The sequence below is a fragment of the Halictus rubicundus genome, chromosome 1, assembly GCF_050948215.1.
Source record: "Halictus rubicundus isolate RS-2024b chromosome 1, iyHalRubi1_principal, whole genome shotgun sequence".
In the NCBI taxonomy this organism is placed as follows: Eukaryota; Metazoa; Arthropoda; class Insecta; order Hymenoptera; family Halictidae; genus Halictus; species Halictus rubicundus.
Window position 1 is genome coordinate 32277933 of NC_135149.1, and position 20263 is coordinate 32298195.

At 42.5% G+C, this 20263-nt stretch overlaps 1 protein-coding gene and 1 long non-coding RNA gene across 4 annotated transcripts in view; one reads left to right on the plus strand and one right to left on the minus strand.

Annotated features, from left to right (window-relative positions):
* LOC143361463 (uncharacterized) overlaps positions 1 to 7235 on the plus strand; it is a 114935-nt gene extending 107700 nt beyond the window's left edge. For both annotated transcript variants that reach the window (XR_013083459.1, XR_013083458.1), the window contains one exon: positions 6984 to 7235. This is a non-coding gene — a long non-coding RNA (uncharacterized LOC143361463). The remainder of the gene's footprint in view (positions 1 to 6983) is intronic.
* Positions 1 to 20263, minus strand: part of LOC143361311 (furin-like protease 1) — a 318740-nt gene that overhangs the window by 21525 nt on the left and 276952 nt on the right. For both annotated transcript variants that reach the window (XM_076800622.1, XM_076800613.1), the window contains exons 9-10: positions 19660 to 19870; positions 7243 to 7527 (exon numbers count right to left, since the gene is read on the minus strand). In XM_076800622.1, the coding sequence (XP_076656737.1) occupies positions 7243 to 7527; positions 19660 to 19870 (496 nt within the window). The remainder of the gene's footprint in view (positions 1 to 7242; positions 7528 to 19659; positions 19871 to 20263) is intronic.

Sequence of the window (20263 nt, forward strand, 5' to 3'; positions counted from 1 at the left end):
TCAGACACTTTCCGCCGATTTCCTGTCCTGCGCGGTGTCTCCTCGACGTTCAAATCAGACGCTGGCGTAATTGTCGACACAGGAACAATAGTCTTTATGCGTCCCGATCGAGATTCGATCCTTTACGCAAGACGCGCGCGGGATTAAATGAATCTTCCTGCGATCGATAGGACGCCGCGTCGTGCAACGTGACCGAGCCGACAGAGTTGAATTTTATTAATTAAACTCGAAGCATCGATGCAAACCAATTTTCGCGTCCCATGCGACGATTCGGATCTTAATCAAAGCAAGGGCAATTAAACTTTGACGCTGTTCGATCCCCTTCGAGGACAGACGTCATTAGTGTTTTCCATTCGACTGTTCTTTGTGGTCGGCCATCAATGATATCAATTAACGACCGGCCTGGCCTGGTTCTCTATTTTCCTTCCGTCGTTCGCGCGGCCATTAAAAATCGCTGTTCTTACGGGTCGCGTGCTGTGTGTCTTTTTTGTCTTCGGGATATTAAAATCAATTGTCGGACGTGCCATTTGCCGCGTTCCCTTCTCCCGCGAGTATCGTTATTTCATTAATCGATCACCTCCTCGTCAAATTCTTTTTCTCATTTTTCTCGAGGACCCATTTACACCGGCGATACAATATCGCCCGAAACTACGTTTTCATCTCCGCTGAAAAATAATCGTACCGGTTCCATCAAGTTTATGGCAGCTGGAGAGATCGATTTTTACTCGCGATCCGCAGCTTTTACTCTCTCGTGAGCTTTTAATCGTATAATAAATTCGGTCATTTTTGCTCACAGATTCTCTGTTTCGAGTTTTTACAATTGACGATTTTACTTCACCAAAAGAGCATAGCAAATCGACATTGTCCAACTACAGCAGCGAATGTATCAAAAACGCGATAGAATAAAATGAAAGTCGACCGCTTGGTGTTTTTATTACGGGAAATAATTAAACAGAAATAACTAAAAACGAAGTTGAGCGATAACTAGAGAGCAGCGAATAAAATAATCAACGATGTCAACTCCGGCGCAAATGCCGTACAGTCAATTTATTAATTCGCCGACACTCGGTGTACATAAACAATTTTGTCGATCGAACAAATTCCTCTCGAAAATAAATAACTGAAGAGACAATTCAGAATTTTTAAAAAGAGCAGAATTGTTAAAGCAGAAATGAGAGAAACGAAAAAGAAAAGTCTGCAGAAAATTTGGCTGACCCATGCAAAAACTATTAACCCTTAGTGACTCGAGTGGCGACTCAATATCAAAATATATTTTGCATAAGCTTTTTATGCATAATAAAAATTGTCTAGGTAGGTAGAAACGTATGGTTTTCGAGTTAAAGTAGTTCCGAGCGCGAAGGGTTAACCCTTTGCACTCGAGTGGCGACTCTGAAGCGTCACTAAAAATTCTTGTAGCATTATTTCGCAGAAATGACAAAAAATATTATACAATATTTGTTACATTATTCTCGAATATTACTCCCACAACTTTTCATGTTTCATTTCGGAAACCACCCTCTAGACACAAATGCATTACTCCCGAATAATAATACTCGCCGAAATTTACATTAAGCGGGACTTGTTTTCCTGCATATTTGTTACATTATAAAATTTGTATTTAATAGATTACTGAATATTTAAATGGTATATGTGAAAATCGGATCAGTTTCGTATCAATGAAAATATTCTAAGACGGAAGAAAAATTTAGTTTCGGAATTAAAATACCGCCGAGTGCAAAGGGTTAAATATCCTTGTAGGGTTTATCGTGACAAAGGCTCCGGGCGAATTGATAAAGCTCGAAGACAGCTGCTCTCCATTCTGGGCTTGTGTTTTCGTTTAGGGGCCGATCGGTTTGAACGGGCTCTTCTCTATCCGAGCATCGGTTCGAGTCCAGAGGCCACTTGGACGGGAGGAGAGTACTATGTCTGCCGTTACCCCGTGCACTGGCCCTTTGCGGTCGGCGAGATAGCCGGGGTCAATTCTAGGAACATAAATGGTGCCCCTTGTCAATGAATCGGGTTACTCGATTCCTTTGACAGCCGCCTAGCCAAATATTTCGTGCCTTTTCTACGGGGGCCTCGTGTCCACTCCACCATTCAAATTCCGAGGACCCTTTAGCCCCCCGCCATTGCTCCTCCTCGCCGATTCAGGCTCCGACTTTCAGGGTAATATTTTTCTTTCTAACGCGCCATTGGCTACTCTGCTCGCCATACTGATCCCATCGAATGCTCGCTCAACTAATCCACCGGAGTCTCTTCGTATGATAGCATTTTATTTCGGAAGGTGGAGCTTTAGGTTGGTAGCTTTAGATTTCTCCTCCGAGCGTAGCGGAACCGACGGTCACTATGCTTTGCAAATAGGACGTGAAATTGGTGAAATGCTCGCCGAACTAGTTCACAGAAATTTAGGCGATTCGATCTCGAGAAACAAGCTTTCGGCAGCTTTGTATTTTCCATTCAAATGTAGCAGTACGGTGGCCATTTTTCTTTTTATAGGTTCGTAGTTTTCTTTCACGCGTAACAAAATTGTTGCGATTCGTGTGTCAGGTAAAAAGTCTCTTTGAATGCTTGCTAATCCGATTTCATTTGATTTTTCAACTCGTTTTCGGAAGCATAGTTTTCTTTCGAATGCAGCAATCTTTTCAATCGTTTCATCTTGACAAAAATATGTTTGAAGGAGTCACGGAATGAATAATAATAGTTTCTCTTGTGTCGAATGTTTCAGTACTGTCTTTTTCATTGTTTCGTGGAAAGTTGTGCGGTCAAAGTTCGAACTGTTTGATTTTTATCGTGGTCGAGGAAAATCGTAAAAAAATTTCACAAATACATACCGTCGGCTTAAGTGTATGTATAGAAAATGGATTTGAAGACGGGCCGTAAAAAAGTTGACATTTTACACGCAACAACGTAATAACCGAGATTTACGAGTTTCGGTGGTCACCGTACTACTGGATCACGCAGTGCAGAATTTTTTTTATTTTTCATGTCCTACGTAAAATTATTTATATCGCGGCACATAAAAAAGCGTCCTTGCGCGCGCGACTCCTCTTTATTTTTACGGTTATTTATCCGATATCGATATTTTGCACGCATTTTTATTTCACTTGTCGACGGTCCGCGATCATTTTCGATTATTTTTGTTCTCATCGAAAAAAGGCGTACGTGTAATACATACGCACACGCGCGCGGACATTTCTTCTTTTTTTTTTTTCACGAGCCGTTGCAACAAACAATAGAGGCAGTATATTCCCAATTAATGGAACTACGTGGGCGTTCACGCGACAACTTCGAAGATAGTTTAATTCCATAATTTTCGCTCGGCGTCCGGTAGTTTATCAACGAATAGATGGGTCGCATTTTGTTCGTGTTCCGTTTGATTTTTCGTTTAGTGATTCTCCTGTTATCGAGACTGTTCTTCACACACCAGTAAACTCCACTTATATCGTTATTATACACGTACACGTATCGCCGGCTCGGTATCAATTTTCGTCTCGTAATTGATAAAAACGTTCGCATTTCATAAATCAAATCCGCTTCTTTTTGTTCTAAATAAATTGCTGATTCCCTTTTTCTTTTTTTTGTTATTTCATCGATTAGATACTGAATCGTTCTCTCATCCTGATGATTCATTATCGAGATAAATTGCATTATTCGATTGGGTACAGCGCCGTGGAATTAGGTTCGTTCATTTCGATGATGGCCTTCGGCGAGCTAGATTGTTATCTTGCTATATTGCCAAAGGTGGTAGCTCGTATTTTACAGATAGAAAATATTCGAACTCCTGTATTGTCGAGCCACTTAAACGCGCCGGGTAATTACAGTTTGTTTTTCGAATGAAAACGTCGGAAATATGATCACAGTCGTAATAGCTGTCCACTTTGTTCCTACGTTGCAGGAGCGAAGTGATGGCAGTGGCGTGTACAGCTACCATAACTACGAGCGTATTTTTAAGGGAGCACGCTGAAACGACGTCGGCTGATCGTAATGAAATTTTTACATTACAAAATATTCGAAATGTACTGTTTCATATTTGCCCAAATATGAATCTATTTTTTTTTAATCATTTTTCTTGGGTTCTTGAACTTTGAAATATAAGGTAACCACGAATTCACAATTTCACAATTTAAAAAAAAAATTTAATTTACTTTGGAGTGTGAAGTTGCGTCCAACGTTATGACTAAACATAAAATTCGAAAATAATGATATTCGAGTATATGACTTCACGGTTTCGCGTGGGATTATAAAGGGCTTAAGATCGGCCAATGTCATTTTGGTGTGTCCCTTTGTCGGACGTCTTCCTTCGAAGAGCAGGCCGTAATTGCTAATAATTAATTTTCTATTTAGGTAATACGGCAGTCAACGTGACGAAGGACCAACATCGGGTCGACCGTGTCCTGTTGGTGGTTCTGTTTGCGTTGGCCGACCGTGGGTTGGCTTCTCCTATCGGCAGTGCTGATAGCCTGGCTGACGTTGGCCCTCCGGGCAAAGTAAAGTTGCGGAGGGAAAGCTGCGGCCGGTGAAAGTTTGGCAGAAAGAACGCGCAAGCGAAGAGACAGAGGGAATGCGGCGCATAAAGGAAGAAGAACCGGCAGATAAAAGTGAAAAGTCCGCGAAGAGAGAAGGGGGCACGGGGGAGGGAGGAAGGCAGAATAGGACGGGGGATGAAAGAGACGGATGAGAGAGACTCGAGGGATGTGTTTGGCTCGTTTCATCAATCAATACGCGGAGAATAACTACCGAAGTTCGGACGCGGACAAATTCTCTGCTCTGGATGACATATTAAAATATTATTCCTCTTTTCCCCGGTGACGCCTGCGAAACTCCTCGCGAGTCTGATACAGGGTTCAACTGTTTGCGGTACGCGCTACGATGGAACTTTGCTGCGTTCCGCCATTGCACGACAACACACTTACTTTCATTGCTCGATTACTCCTCAAGAAACAGTACCAAAGATGTTTCAATCAATTCGCTTGTCCGGAAAGTTCGTGCCGATTTTCAAGGGAAATTCAAACGCGGTACATCTAATTATTATAAGCTCCATTTTGTTCCATAATATTTCTCCATCTGTCACGCAACTTGCGTTTTTCGCAGAGTTAAAGTTTTTGTCATTATGGGAATTTTGTATTGACCTAAAGAGATGACAAAATCTGAGGGTGTAATGTCTGCTTGATAGGGTGAATGCAAGCTCCGACAGCTTTTGCAAGAAAAAAGCATGCCTATAATTCACTCTGTTTCCCTCCGTATTTAAGAGCGTATAAAACTAACAAAAATGAATGCATCCTAATGAAACTTTTTTCTAAAAATGCCTGGATGTTGAGATATGCAGACCTATCCTAATGCCACCTACAGAAGAACGGCACGAACTTTCCGGACAACCCAATAGTTTTAACCTCTTCGAGATGTTTCTCCTTGGAAATGTCTTCGTCAAGGTAAAAACCACATAAGCAATAGACGAGATAGGAATTTCGAGTGCTGAAAAGCAATCGCCGAACGAAAAGAATCGAAATTTGGATCGGCACTCGTCGGGACCCGGGCTGACCGAAGCCAACGGAACAGTTTTTCACGTTCGATTTCCCTATCGATTAAACGTAATAAAAATTCGGTCAGGTTCCTCGACCGGAGAGCGCGGCCGATGTTTGTCAAACAATCACGGAACGCCTTATTCGTTCCTCGGGATCGAAGCGGCGGCAAGTTGATCGATCCCTGTGTAATCCTAAGGACTCGGAGCGTCGAGTAGCATCCCCATGGCAATCGGAGTGCCGGCCGTGAGATTGATCGAGCGAGTTAGCGTCTCGACGGGAAGCGATTGCGTAGCGAGTCTTCGAGAAAGCGGTTCCTGGTGTTGCCGGCGACAGTAATACTAAAGTAACGCGAGGCAATTTTTCGTCTGGGTTCGCAAGAAGCCGACCCATCGACGAGCGGATTCCTCGTACTGGCAATATCGCGGGCTCGGGCTCGGGCTCGGGCTCGGGCTCGGGCTCCGTTACGTTTCGCGGAGAAGCGTAACGCGAGATGTTCCCGAACGGATGCAGGAACGGATGCGCGTCTATCGATCAACAGCCGGCGGCCTGTGATCGCTTGGGAGCCAGCGATCCCCGATCGACGATCGAGGAAAAGGTGGCGGTAACCGGGGGTAGAATCAACGATTCCGAGCAGCCTTGTTCTAACTTTCATGGACCCCGTTCGAGTAGCAATCGGGATTGAGCAATTGCCGAAGATAGCGACTCGCCGGGATAATGGTGCAGCCGAAGTATATTGTTTCCAAGACACGCACACACACACATGCACAAACACACATGCACGCACGCACGCACGCACACACAGGATATATCCATATTGAATAATTCATCGGCGCGAGGAATGAGGAGACGGCGCGCCGGCGTTGGCTGCATATTCAAAAGAATACGATCATAAACGTTTCGAATACTGTCCGGAATCGATACTCTACGAAGGGATCGCTGGCTTCCCGGTCGACCGGCCGAATTCTTCGCGGAGGTTGCCGTGTCTCAGTGACTCATTCTCCGCGCACATTCGTTCAGACAACTCTTTCCTACACGCGTACCAGTCACAGAGGTCTGTCGTACACGACACTTAATTGAACTAAACCCTAACCCTAGCGAGCACGACACACGTGTTTAATGAGCGATCGAACCGTCCCGATGGCAAGTACTCTCTCTCTCTCTCTCTCTCTCTCTTTTCTCTCTCTCTCTCTCTCTCTCTCTCTCTCTCTCTCGGATCCGCCCGTTAGGACATTCGTTTCGTTTGTTTTACTCTTTTTGTCGTTTTATTTGTTTTAAGCTCGATGCTCGGCACATCCTCGGAGTCCGTTCTCCGGACGAGGAAATACGTCGAGGAGAAGGCGGCTCGCTTCGCTTCTTGGGGGGTAGGGGTGGGGGGAATCACACAACACAGAAAGTTTCGAAGGAACGCGTCGACACCCAGCCGAAAGGAGGCTGTCTCTCGCGGACCGATACCGGTGTTAGACGATGCCCCGAGAGACCGAGGTATCGATCGTCCAGGGATGTCATCATGAGTACAGGGGAGCACCGGACGACCTGTCGACCGGCGAGTTCGCGTCGGTCACCGTCACCGGGTCTCTTTCGCTCAAGGACGTCCAGGCCGAGCCCGAGGACACCTCGAGGTCTCCGCAGACACTCGCCGGCTTCCGCCGGCTGGCCACCAGGCTCCCCCAGCTGGTCTCGCAGGTCAGGTAGGCTAGAAGGAGTAGAATGAGGCACCCACCTAGGCACCTGCCATTCCCAGCGTCCACCGACGTGCAGCCGCTCGTCTGGTTCTCGGTCGTCGGTCTTTGTACCTCCAGATGGGAGACACGTTCTACCTGCTGGCTGTTCATCCACGGATCACCCTCCGCCTCCATCGCTTTGTGCCTCGCGCCGATCGCCGAGTTGTCCGGGATCTCCACCGAATGGATCACCGACGGCACCGACTTGTCCTTGTCCAGCTCGTCGTCCAACTCCAGCGACGTCTCCGTCCCGTAAAACACTAGCTTGAACTGCTCGAGATTATCTGCAACAATCCCGGATCGTCTTAGGACTTGTCTTAGACGAGAACGAGAACCCGAAGTAGGACCGAGATGCACCGATCATGCTCGTTTCTATCAAACCTTGCTGTGCTGTTTCGAATCGTACTGAACAATCCTCTAAAAGTAGACCTTGTTTTCGCGGGAGTTCAAATTTATGTCACTGACTGCAAATGTATCGAGAACATTTGTTTTACATATTAACCGTTTGCACTAGGCGCTATTCTAATTCTGAAACTAAATTTTTCTTCCGTCTTGGAATATTTTCATTTTATTCGGACGAAACTGATCCGATTTCCACATATATTAGGTCGTCCTCTAAAAATAAAATATGCCCTTTCACCCTTTCATTCCACAACCTCTTCTGACCTGTTTGGCAAAGACATAAAAGCCGTCACTATAAAATTTCTGCGGTTTTTCATGAAAATACTTTTCAATGGTGAATAATATAAACATATCCACGGCACGAACTTATGGGACGACCTAATATTTGAATGTTTAGTAATCCACAAATTTTGCAATGTAACAAATATTTGTAATATTTTTGGTAATTTCTTTGAAAAAATGCCAGAACAATTTTTAGTGGCGCCTCAGAGTCGCCACTCGAGTGCTAAGGGTTAAAGGAGCAGAACCCAAAAATTTCGTAAATGCGCGTGTCTCCATGACAGAAAATATAACAAAAAATAAAAGGTTGCAAAGATTTTGTGATCTTCGAGTTATTCTCGTTTTTTTCATCTCAGTCCTACCTGCGATTCGTTTCTCTACAAAACAATGTTACCTACAAAACAATAATAACACTAATATGCTGAAAAAGTAAAAATTAATGGACACTCTTGTAAGAAAACATAAAATTATATCCACCAAAATTGTTTAAACAATATATATATATATGTGTATTCCAATCTAGAAGGGAAGCTTAAAAATAATAGGTATAAAATAGATACGTGATCATGCTGAAACGGAGTGATAGGAAAACGGTTATGGTTGCTCGTGCCGACGCTGTAACATGTCAATCGTAAAAGGATCACTAGTGTGAATAATCCTCGAACATAAAATACTGTACACACAGTCATTCGAATAAGTAACGTTATAGCGGCTCTTAAAGTATGTATAAACATTCGAGCTTACACTTCGTGTATTACAACAGTTTATCTTTTGAGATGCAACATGCTAAAAATATACTTATATTCTATGTTTATAACTTTGTAAGGTACATAAGTAGCATCATTCAAAAACGTAGGAACAAAAGCAAGCTTACTAAAAATTATAAATATATTTTATTATCGTGTTCAAAAATCAAACTGAAGATTGTGCAGTGCTTCTGCGGTATTAATAATTTAATAAAAATTTATGTACGCAGAATAATCAAATATACAGGTAGATGGAAATGTAACTAAAAGTGCACCCTATAATTGGCGTGGTAATTACACACCAATTTGAAGTTTTGTTTCTCGGTGTCCTTGGACAATCACGTACGGAAGACGTCCTATAGATAACTGTAAAAACGCCTGGAGCAGGAGCGTCGATCAAAATTTAATTTTCGACGCGATAAAGCTCTCGGATTCAACGTTTCCTTCAGGTCAGATCGCACAGGCAAATTGCGGCGACCTGTATTCTCTTCACGAAATCATGCTAGATTGAATTCCGGAACCGAATGTTTCCCTTCCTCGTCGGAAAAGAGAGCTTCTAATAAGATGGAATTGAATTTCCTCTGGAATTGAGAAGTTTATGCTAAATAACAGTCCCGCCGGTGGAATCGACAACGACCGTTGCCACGCGTAATTGATTCTGCTCACGATCGGATCTCATAGGAATATCGGCGGTCCATGAAGCTTCCGACGAATAACGATCTCGAAGCCACGGAACTCTGTTTCGTCCTACTTATTCATAAACCTCTCCCCAGCTGATTACCACTCTTGCAAACACCTTGATCAGTTTTTTTTTTTTTTTTGTAAACAGAAACTCCTTGAGAACCGTGTTTCCCAAGAATAATCCATCTTCGAAGCTTGAGGATAAAACGAGTTTTAACTACTAGGCACGTCGACTTGTTTTCAGATAGAAAAAACGACCTAAACGATTCCTATTTCGAACTGTGGAGTTTGTTTAGAGACAGGACACCGCGACAAAGTTATTGTAAATTGTATAAACTCTTACATTTTTCGAAGCTCAAGTAAATTATTGTAAATTGTACGAACTCTTCATACTAGAAATGTTAAATTTTTTGAAGCTCAAGTAAATTGTTCTGACGACACATTCAACTGCGAATAATTGGAAATATTCTTTTAATCATTGAACCCCGAAGAAAATATTTATATTATGGTGCCAGAAGTGACTTCTTGGCGTACGATGAAAATTCTTATTGCAAATGAAAAAGTCATGGATTGATATATCTAAAATTAGCATCGGTATGATAGTTCTGAATAGATTAGGGAGACGACTATCAGCAGGTGAGGCATTTTTGATTGAATGCTTCTAATCGGTGAGTATCGATTACAATTTTGGTCTAAGGGGAACTGTTCTGCGCAGGTATTGTCGACGACCGCATGATTGTACATACCGTGTACACCGATACCGTTAGTTCCTAACTAACAATAAGTGGTCTACCCAGCTCATTTATGATCCAAGACCGAAAATCACATTAAACGCTTTACCCTCGTTTCCATGCCCGAGTGGCCGCGAACAAACTAGTTTATTTCAGCCTCGCTGCGCGAAAAACAAAGCATGGACTACAGATTGCGGTAAATTGCATTAATGGACGGCTCGCGCGATCCTTCCTTCGCGACAACAATTAAACAATATACCATACCCCTGCAAATCGGTCGACCTTCCCATCTAAAAATCATAATAAAAGAAGAACCTTAGAATACGTAACTGTTAAAATTGTACCCTTTAGACTCAAATATTGCCATAATGACAACTTAGGATCAGTCAATTTTTCAGTGGAATTTAAAACTGATACATGATCCAGTTCTCTAAGGAAAATATTTGTAATATTTTAAAAACTCGTCCGCGAATGATTAATTTTCTAATTGGGTCGTTCAGTGCAAAAATGGTGTGATTCAACCCGCATATATGCCGACCCGTCAAATAAATATTATTAGCTATTTTAACTCGCGCCACTTTTGCATTAAACGACGCAAATAATAGTTTTCTTTTACCTCGAAATAAGCCGCGAAATAAACACATGGCAAATCTTTTATTTCTTGCCGCAAGTTATGAACGATGATACGAAGAGCACAGGTGAAATAATAAAAGATAGTCGGGCCGTCAAAATAAAAAGAAAAACGAAAAGAGCTTTGCGTTTAACAGTGCTGGTGAACGTTCAAGTGTGCTTGTACAGTGTAAGTAACCTGCGATTTGCACGGCAAATTGCAAGCTCCGGCTTAAGATGAATCTCTACTGAACACACATTCTCATGCATACAAGCGATTCTGGAAGACAAGCATTACCTGTGCCGAAGTCATTCGAAGTTTTGATTAAATGGCACAGCCTGCATACACCTACCTTAACAAGTTTTCTTATTATGGGCGTAGGAGTTTTTAAGAGACTGCGCTTCAATCATTACAGAGGAAAAGTTCGCTGCGTCGTAATTACCGAGTTCCGTGTGCGAGTTGGCATGCAGATACCCGCCATCTTGTTCGCGGGCTTTTCAGAAAAATATTAAATATCCGAGGTACCGAGAGATTATTCGTTTCCCTCGAAACGTCCAAGCTGTTTCGTAATTTGTTTTCAACAAAACGCTGATTGCTTCACGATTTATTAAAGACGATACAGCGTGGAATGAAAATAATTGGTTACTATGTGAAGGTAATCATAGAGAGTATTTTGAATTTTGTAAAATAATTTTCGATGACTCTTTCAACTCCGGGTCTGCAAGACGCGAATTCCATCGTTTCGGGAAACTAAAAATACTACAGTAATGGGAAAAGCAAATAATAATCGTGAGAAAGTAATTGGGTAACTAACATTAAATCAAGCATAAAAATTATTGTTTCCAGCGCTGTTGATACGTTCTTCTTCTGAACATCCACATATGTAATCGTTAAGGTGAAGATAAATTCCTTCATAACTATAACGAAACAAGCTGCTTCAACTTCTTTTTATAGACTCGAAGGAAAAAGGCAAACAATGACAGAATAATATCACAATAATAAAATAAAAGATTTCCTAAAACCGCAAGCAAAATCACTGAAACCGTACTGGAAAAGTAAAAACAGTCGAAGTGCAGTTGTTACACAGCAAACGAAAGAAAAGAAAACACTGTGAACCCAAGGTCTACCAACAAGATCGCTTAATTTTGTAACATTACACAAGGGTGCATAAACTCCACTACTGTTGCAAGGCGTACCGATAAGTCCCGTGTAAGGCGTATCCGTGTACGTGTGCGAGCACGTCAGCTTGGCGAGCCACGGACTCGCGTCTTCGAAACATAAACAGAGGAACGACAAACTGCTCACATTACACGCTCGCAATTTGCTAGTGACGCAACTCGACAAACATGATTTTCGACTTACGCTATGAGAAGGTTGCGGAGATACTCCTCTCGGCCCATTATCAACAGCTCATTCTGATTCCTGTGCCGTTGTGCTTTATGCTAGAAATGTCTCTACCATTATGAACAAGCGCTTGATAGAATTTTGAAACCACAATTGGGTATTAATCTGGGATCCTTGCTGCTACTATTTCTGTGCACGAGGGTTAACAAAATGAGATTCAATTCCGATCAAAAAGTATTTTGCTTTCCCAGGAAAAGGTATTTCTCGAGTTGCGTCGCCCTGCTGGTTGTAAGTGTGCAGTATAGTTAGTGAACTATAGTCCAACTATAGTCTATAGTCCATCGAAGAACCGCATAAAGACGTTAGCGCGTGTAGAGGTATTAGGAGCGCTGACGCAAGCAGCGTCCACGGATCAGCCATTACAGGATGATAAATCCAGGCTAACGAGAAACGTCAGTGTTCGAGTACCCTTGTCGAGGTTCTTCGAATCGAATATCTGTTCGTCCTGGAGGAGATCGAGACCCTTGGCCCTGGTCGCGTGCTGTCCAGTACCCCGGACACCGGGATAGACGGGGTAGAGTGGGTAGAGTTGCTGGATCTTGGGGTATTGTTGGAAGATCTCCGGTACGTTCTCGATCATGGGCTTCGCCGGGGGTTCGAGGAGGATTAAGCCCCTCTGAAGGGACGAGGCAGTGACCAAGTCGACGATTCTTTGTCTGCTGGAGATCCTGGTGGTGGGGACGGTGACGGTGGGTCTGGTCTGGGTGACCGTGGTGGTGATCGGGCTCGGTGTGCTCCTTCCGCGAGGCCTCGACGTGATTAGGCGAACCTCCCCGGCGCCGTTAGGCCCTCTCGCCGCCGTCAGACCTCTCAGAGTCTGCGCGGTCGGCTTCGGCGTCGGTCTGTTCGCCGATTTTCCATTTTTGTGCTGCCCGCGGGACTTGCTCTTCCTCTGTGATTGCGTCTGCGCGTTCACCACGTACGGCGGACTCAGATTGCCGGATTTCTCGGACTTGTGCTGCGCCTGCTTGCTCTTCGAACCCGTCAACGAGTTCTGCGACTTCGAGAACGCGGTCTCCCGCGGCTTCACGAACGGTCTTCTAGGGATGTTCATGCTGGCCGGGCTGTACAACGCGTACTCGGTGCGATCGGGCAGCGTGGCTGTCCCGTAGAAGATGATCGCCCACTCGTGGAGAGTCGCGCGGCCTGATCCATCGATCGTTCCGACGACACGCAGCAGGAAAGCAGAGAATCGATCGGTTCAATAGTGCTAACTGATTACAGAGACGATTAGTATTTTAGTCGTCGCGCAAACGGTGCGAACTTTCTCTCGAATTTCCCGCGGGCTCTGACACGACTACGATTATAAATTGAACCTCGTACAAGCACTCGTACAACGTGCTCGTCAATTAATATAATTTGTAAGAATTTCTTTTGCGTTGCTTCTAATTTTGTAATGATCTACAAGCGTTATAATTAACACGTTCGCGGACGTGAATGCTATAGCATTCATTTTCATAGTGATGCAAAACGACACGAATGCCATAGCATTCAAATTTTAAAGCCAATTTTTATTCATTTAATTTTATACGACCTTAAGTTTTTGTAATTAATATACATTTCAAAGTAATGACCAACTGTCGTTACTAATGACAGTTAACTTATTATTATTGTTTATGTCTAATCAGATTTCGGACAGTACAACTAGTTTCAAGAAAAATTGCCTGACTATTTTTGCAGCTCACTGAAATTTCTACTGTCCGTGAACGTGTTAAGTTTGTATTGGTACGTTGATAAATATTTAAAAAAAGAAATTATTTTCTGCTGATTCGTAGAGGCTTGTCTGGAAATGAACTAATTTGAGAAGTGGGGGGTTGGCTCGTCCAATGCGTAGCTGCTTGAGCACGCACTGTTATGGGGGTGAAACAAGTGGCTGTTCAGCACGCGAGGGTCTCGCGCTACAATGACCACGTGTTGGTAAACGTTTTCTGGATTTCACAAATTCGCTATGGCCGCGCGATGCTCCGACAGTCCATTAGCTGAAGAACAGGCAGTGGAAGGCCATCGACGTCGAAAACGCTGGCAGCTGACGAGCCAGTTAGCGCTCGCCGACGGCAATTGATGCCCGGACAATCGTCCCGCGATTATTTCCGAACGGGTTCGATGGGATTGCGCGAGGCGGGACAATATTGTGCTATACGGCCAATGATAATGAAGCGGGCCGGGGCCACCGGCATGTCCGCGGAATCAAAGCAAACACGCGGGGGCGGCGATGGTTTAAATACCTGTACACTTGGTAGGGGCGCATTATGCGAGACAATGGCGCGGAGAACCCACCTTGCGAACGGACAACGGAGATTACAAGCTACCCCGTTAGCCCCGAACTTTATGCGTCTATCGGCTTTAACCGGCTTCCAGCTTGAAGTGGTTCCAACCCCGCACAAGGTCAGCCGACCCCGGTCGCGTGATTCGCGGGAGACGACGCGTAGCGTCGCTTCGCGTCGCGTCGCATCGGTGCTAGATGCCATCGCGGGGGAACACGCCTCGAATATGGAATTATACCCCTGGGAGGTGATGCACGGGCTTACGTGGGACCCACGTGCACGGTTTACGAGAATTCCCTTCATGTTCTCGAAGATGAGACGATAAGATACCGGACGGCCGTTACTGTTCGGGAGGGCCGACCGGAATCTATGGTATCGGCCCTGAACGACACTCCTCAGGTTTTACGAGGAATTTCGGGATCGCGAGACTCGTACGTGGTTTAGCAAAATTTTCGAGCGGCTATCCCAGCTTGACCCTAATTGATCGTGCAGATATTAGGCACTTGAAGAAGCTTCTGCCGTTTACAGCGAATTCCCGATATAAGTCACTGCGACCCTCGCGTTTAAAGGGCACTGAGACTACCTATACCTCCACCGATAGTGACTTTTACATTTTCAGCGTGCACTGTGTGTATTTGCACACAGATGCGTGTACTGTGCACAGATTTCGTCTAAATGTCACTCGCCAGAACCGCGCAAGTGACTTATATCGGGAATTCACTGTACACGACGGAACCAGTAGTACGGGACATAGGGTAGTCGCGGTCGGCGCGCAACGGTGGTCAGTATTATTATTACAAAACTACGCATGTTTTCAATATTTATTCTTTACGTCTTAGAGCCGTAAAGATTTAGCCCCGATCGGACAAACATTCTTTAATGCATTTGAATAAAGGGTGACCCGGTATCGATGGTGCAACCGCGGAGGGGATGATTCTACATGAGAAAATAAGTCAAAAATATGGAATGAAATTTTGTCATCCGAGGCGTCATTTAGAATAGCAATGAAACTTTGTTACATCGATAATTTATCGAACAAGTTGTTTCGCTAGAAAACGAAATGACTTGACTTTTCTGCTGAATAATTTTGCTGAAGATTCATTTCACGTTATTATTAGGCTACTCGTAACATTTTTAATAAAAACGCAGAAGATGTAGTACGAGTTAATTTTCGAGACTTTAACGACTTTAACGAGTTTAAAATTGAGTAATAAAATCGTATATTGAAATTTTAGCAAGCTGGTCCATAAAATTTTTGTGGTTTTGGTGTCAAGAGTTTAAATTAATCTGGTGAACAAGTTGTTGTTTTTTTTTATTGGGAGTTTTATGTCGCATCAACTGCTAGGTTGTCACGAACACGTTTTGTTTGCGCGGTGAACGTGAAATGTTATTCGTGTATACATTCATTTAAACGGTGTACGAGGACTTGTTTGACTGGATGTAGTTACACGTGGTAACTGTGGGCTGATAGTTAGGGCGACCGCGGCGCAACTGGCCTGACAAATCGTGGACTCGAGTCCCTCGGCAGGCGCCATGTTACAACAGCCATCTTGTTAAACTGCCTGCATTTTCGTGACGATCGAAGACGTTGGGCAAACACCTGCGCCTTGCATACATCCGACGCACAAAAGTCGACACGCCGGGGATCTACTATGCACGGGATACACGAAGCCCGTGATGACCCATTTAGGGACAAATTTTACGTAATGAAGTTTACGCAGCCATTAGGTTTAACGGCGGTGTGTAGCAGCCGCCCCGAACTTCTCTTGATACTTGCGGGAAGGTCATTTGCTTCTCTCCCGGTGAGCGAAAGCTGCCTCGCTTCGAGCGAAAGCACCCAACATCGAGAATCATGCGAGCCGGCTCGGTGAACTTCGCCATATGCAAGAATCGTAGTGCGAACTACCGAATCGGTCGAGGAGTTCGGAAACACGCAGGTGCAACTTTAGTGCTCCGTTCGAGTTGCCCACGGCTCCACTTTCCTGTTTATCCCCCACTAATTTCCAGTATTTATACCCGTATTGGCAAGAAGCTAGGGCAGCTCAAATTCTAATTACCCGGCGGCCATCATCTTCGTCTCAGAATGATGGATGGCTTCGGAGAGCAAGGACGAACATCGGTGTAACTGCTTCAAATTCTCACAGACTAAACTCGGTTATTGACAGCGAGTCTTTACCAACAAATCTAATAATTATGACTGTAAAGTAATAATTTTTTAAATTTCTTTTGCCACGCGAAACAACCTTTGAACGTGAAGCGAAAGTACTGTCAGCTTTCGTTAACACTAGAGCTACCGAGCAATAAATGCGACTGACGTATATTGCTTTGTAACAGTGACAAGACTGTGCCCATTCAGACTTCATACAACTTTTATTGTTGTATGTGCTTCAATGAAGAGGTTCATTAAAAAATTTCCGATGAAAACATTTTTACAATTTCAGTAATTGTAAAAGAAAAAATTAGGAACCAGTCATTTGGCTGGTCCGGTAGTTCTAGTGTTAATAACAATGCTACGACGCTAATGCACTCGACGAAAACACGCTGATTCTAATTCTTCAGGAATAATTTTTATAGATTACGAGAACTTTCGAGATAAAAGCTGAAAGATAGCAGTGGTGTTAATATAGTAATACTGTTACAAGTATCGGTACAAGTAATAGTACAATTGACTCGAAATAATTATCTCTGCGATGTTATTTTACCGATTCGTACCGCTTGTCAACTTATATTGAATTTAATTTTACATTTCCCAGGTCAACCATATTTACGTCATTACTAAAATAGGTTGTCGGGACTTCGTTAGAATATTTTCGATTAAAAAATCTAATTATTTCGATTCTAATTCTAATCTATAAATTTGATTAAACTCGAATAAATTTATTTAAATGTGATTAAATTTGCGCATATTTAATTAAATTGATCCTGTTCGGGTTTACCACACCCATCGGGAGTAATACATAATTATGCGAACATTTTATATGTTATGTTGATAGGAAATATGTGGTAGATCGGCGTTCTTGTTTGACATGTTATAATTATGTGGAATTTCCAAATAGTAGTTAAAACAACAAATCATTGCCGTTTATATGTTTGCCACCGAGTTATTAACAGTGTCTGAAATCAATAATACCTTAACATCCGAATTAACTTCTAAAATAATTTTGATTTTTTATAGCCGAAAAAGATGAAGGTGTTTACGTTCCTGCAAAAAATGTTATAACAGGCTAAAATTTATATGAGAACAATCTCGTAATAGGGCTATCTTGGTAGTAACAATAAAACTGGGCATTGTGAATTTATATCCCAGCAAGTTGATATACAATAGATCCAAAAAAAATATTTAAACACTAAATTTTTTTATTCTCGAGGAATTGCCAATATTTAGAATTGCCAATAATTAATTTAGTCTCATTTTAAAGCTCGAAGCCTTTACTCAGCAGACTATACTTTTTTCTATAACGGTGAAAAAGTGAGGACACATTTTTGAAAATGCTACACATTGAATCGTCTGTAAATGAATGCGTCAAAAAAATTTTAATTTTACAGATTCGAAGGTTGCATCTTCTCCTTTAAAAAGACTGTTTAAAACATAATCTGCGATTTTTGGTGGCTGTTTTACAGGATAAAAATGAGAGACTGGTCGAGTAAGGACTTCACGGCCATTAAAAGAATTGTATTACAAAAATCGTTAACAGGTATGGAACGAAGGTGCCCGGGGGTATTTCAGCACGTATAGTTTTACCATTTTTTAAGGGTGGGTGGGGAGAGCGTTCCTAAAAAAAAACGAATTTACAACTTTCGTCCCAACTTTTTTTTTTATATCATTTGCTGTTCTTGGGATATTCCAAGAAAAAGAAAATATTGAAATTTTTTCAAGGGCTGATTTCACCCCTTTAATGCGAGAAGTAGCACGAGAAAAATAGGAGGGTTTTAGTAGGCGTAACTTACTCTAGTTGTGTGCAAAGTTTCATAATTTTTGGAATTTACGGGTTTGATAATTTTCCTTTTCGAGAATTGGAAATTCAGCATTGAAATAGTTTTTGGATTCACCGTGGCTTGGCATTCAAAGTTCTGCCTCGCGAAGCGTTCGCTGTTTGATCGAGCCACTCTTAACTGAAGAAGCACCGGGCAAAGTGAATTAACACAGCTGTGACCCGTATGTGGGTCACGGTCCCGGCGCCAGGGACACTATCATCTGCAATGGGGCATAGATTACGGAACTGAGACTGGTATGACCCACATGTGGGTCATGGTCTTTAGAGCCGAATGTATTATAACCAGCACGTCAACCATGGACCATGTGTCCAAAGCTTAATATACATTAGGCTCTGGGACTCGGGTCCAGGAAATGATACTACTCGCGCGAGTGTCGTATGTCACTGCCTCGAGTCAACTCTGACCCAGCATCTCCGAAATCAGATGTTCTGGCCTTTGACTCAATCTTCTAGTGAATTGAATTTTGCAGTAATTATTTTGCTAATTATATGGCCTCCATCTTAGTACCAGAAATTTTGAAACGCGTTCAATAAATGTGAAAACTTCAAAAATTCGACACATTTTCGTTCCTTCGATGTGAAATGATGACAAAAATACCCAAGGCACGCATAGATTTCGTAATCAAAATTTCAAATGCAAATTAAGAGTGCATACTTGGTCATTGACTTATATCGGATATTGGTTATTAGTTATTTTAGTAACGGTGGTTATTGGGTTTTGGATCAATAATATAATAAGATCGACAAAATTTAATATATTGCGGCGATTTAGCTGCGGTTCCACAAATATTAATATATTATTAAGTCAGAAAATTTATGCAACTACTAGAAATCGATGAGGAGTCCCCTTTTCTGGATATTTACACTGTTTATTCGAATTATGAAGTATCATGACCTTTTTAAAATTTTATATAAATATTCCAAGTTACCCTTAAATATATAACTTAAGACTGAATAATCGAAATGCTCCAAAAAAGAAACTTCATATTTACCATTATCGTACAGTATAATAGCAAAAGTTAGTGTACAGAAATTTCGTTGGGTTCACGAGAGAGCCCAGTGTACCTGTTAAGGGTTAATTATGTGTCAAATGTAGAGGTACCAATTTTTCAAAATGGTACAAGGCTTTAAAATTAATGATATTATCGTTGATCTAAATTAGATTCTATGAAAGTGTCCTCTGTTCGGAACACTTTAGCACGGTGCTTTTTGCAAGACGCGATAGGAAGAAAGTCTTATTACTAGTCTGGAAACATTGTACTGGAAGAAAGGAAAGAACAAAAAGATCGACACAATGGGCTCACCTTGGTATCGACCCTCATTGTGGATTTCAAGTTTCCACGTGCCGTGCGGCCTCTCGCCCCAAGTGTGAACCGACATAAATGGCCATTGATTGAAACCGGCTTTCGAGATGTCGTGTGGCCTTTTCGCGAGCAGGGTGCTCTTCGTGCCTTGTGGAGATGTTAGCTGTATCTGAAGATCTCCTCTTCTGATAGCCATCAGAGATACCTTCGCCTGACACACAAGAATAATATTAGCTCTCCCGGACATTTCCTTTTATTTCCTTGCGCGCTCTCTTTGTTACCCGTTAACGCTGACGACCGTGCATACATTTTATTGTCGAACGTATCGCCTACCAAAAGCTTTTCTGAAAACAGCCAGTCAAGAAAGTATTTCCTTAAAACATTATAACTTTTATTTTTAAATTTAACAAAACGTACTGCGCCTTTCAAACATGTTAAAAAGGTTAGTATATAACTGACATCAATTTTTAAATACCAAGCACTAAAAATAGCTGAATTGCACTTGTTCAAATTTTACGCAATTCTTAATATCTATTCAATCATTTTTCTAAACAGAATCTATACAATCTGAATAATGGTAAGATAGAAAATATGAAGTATATAA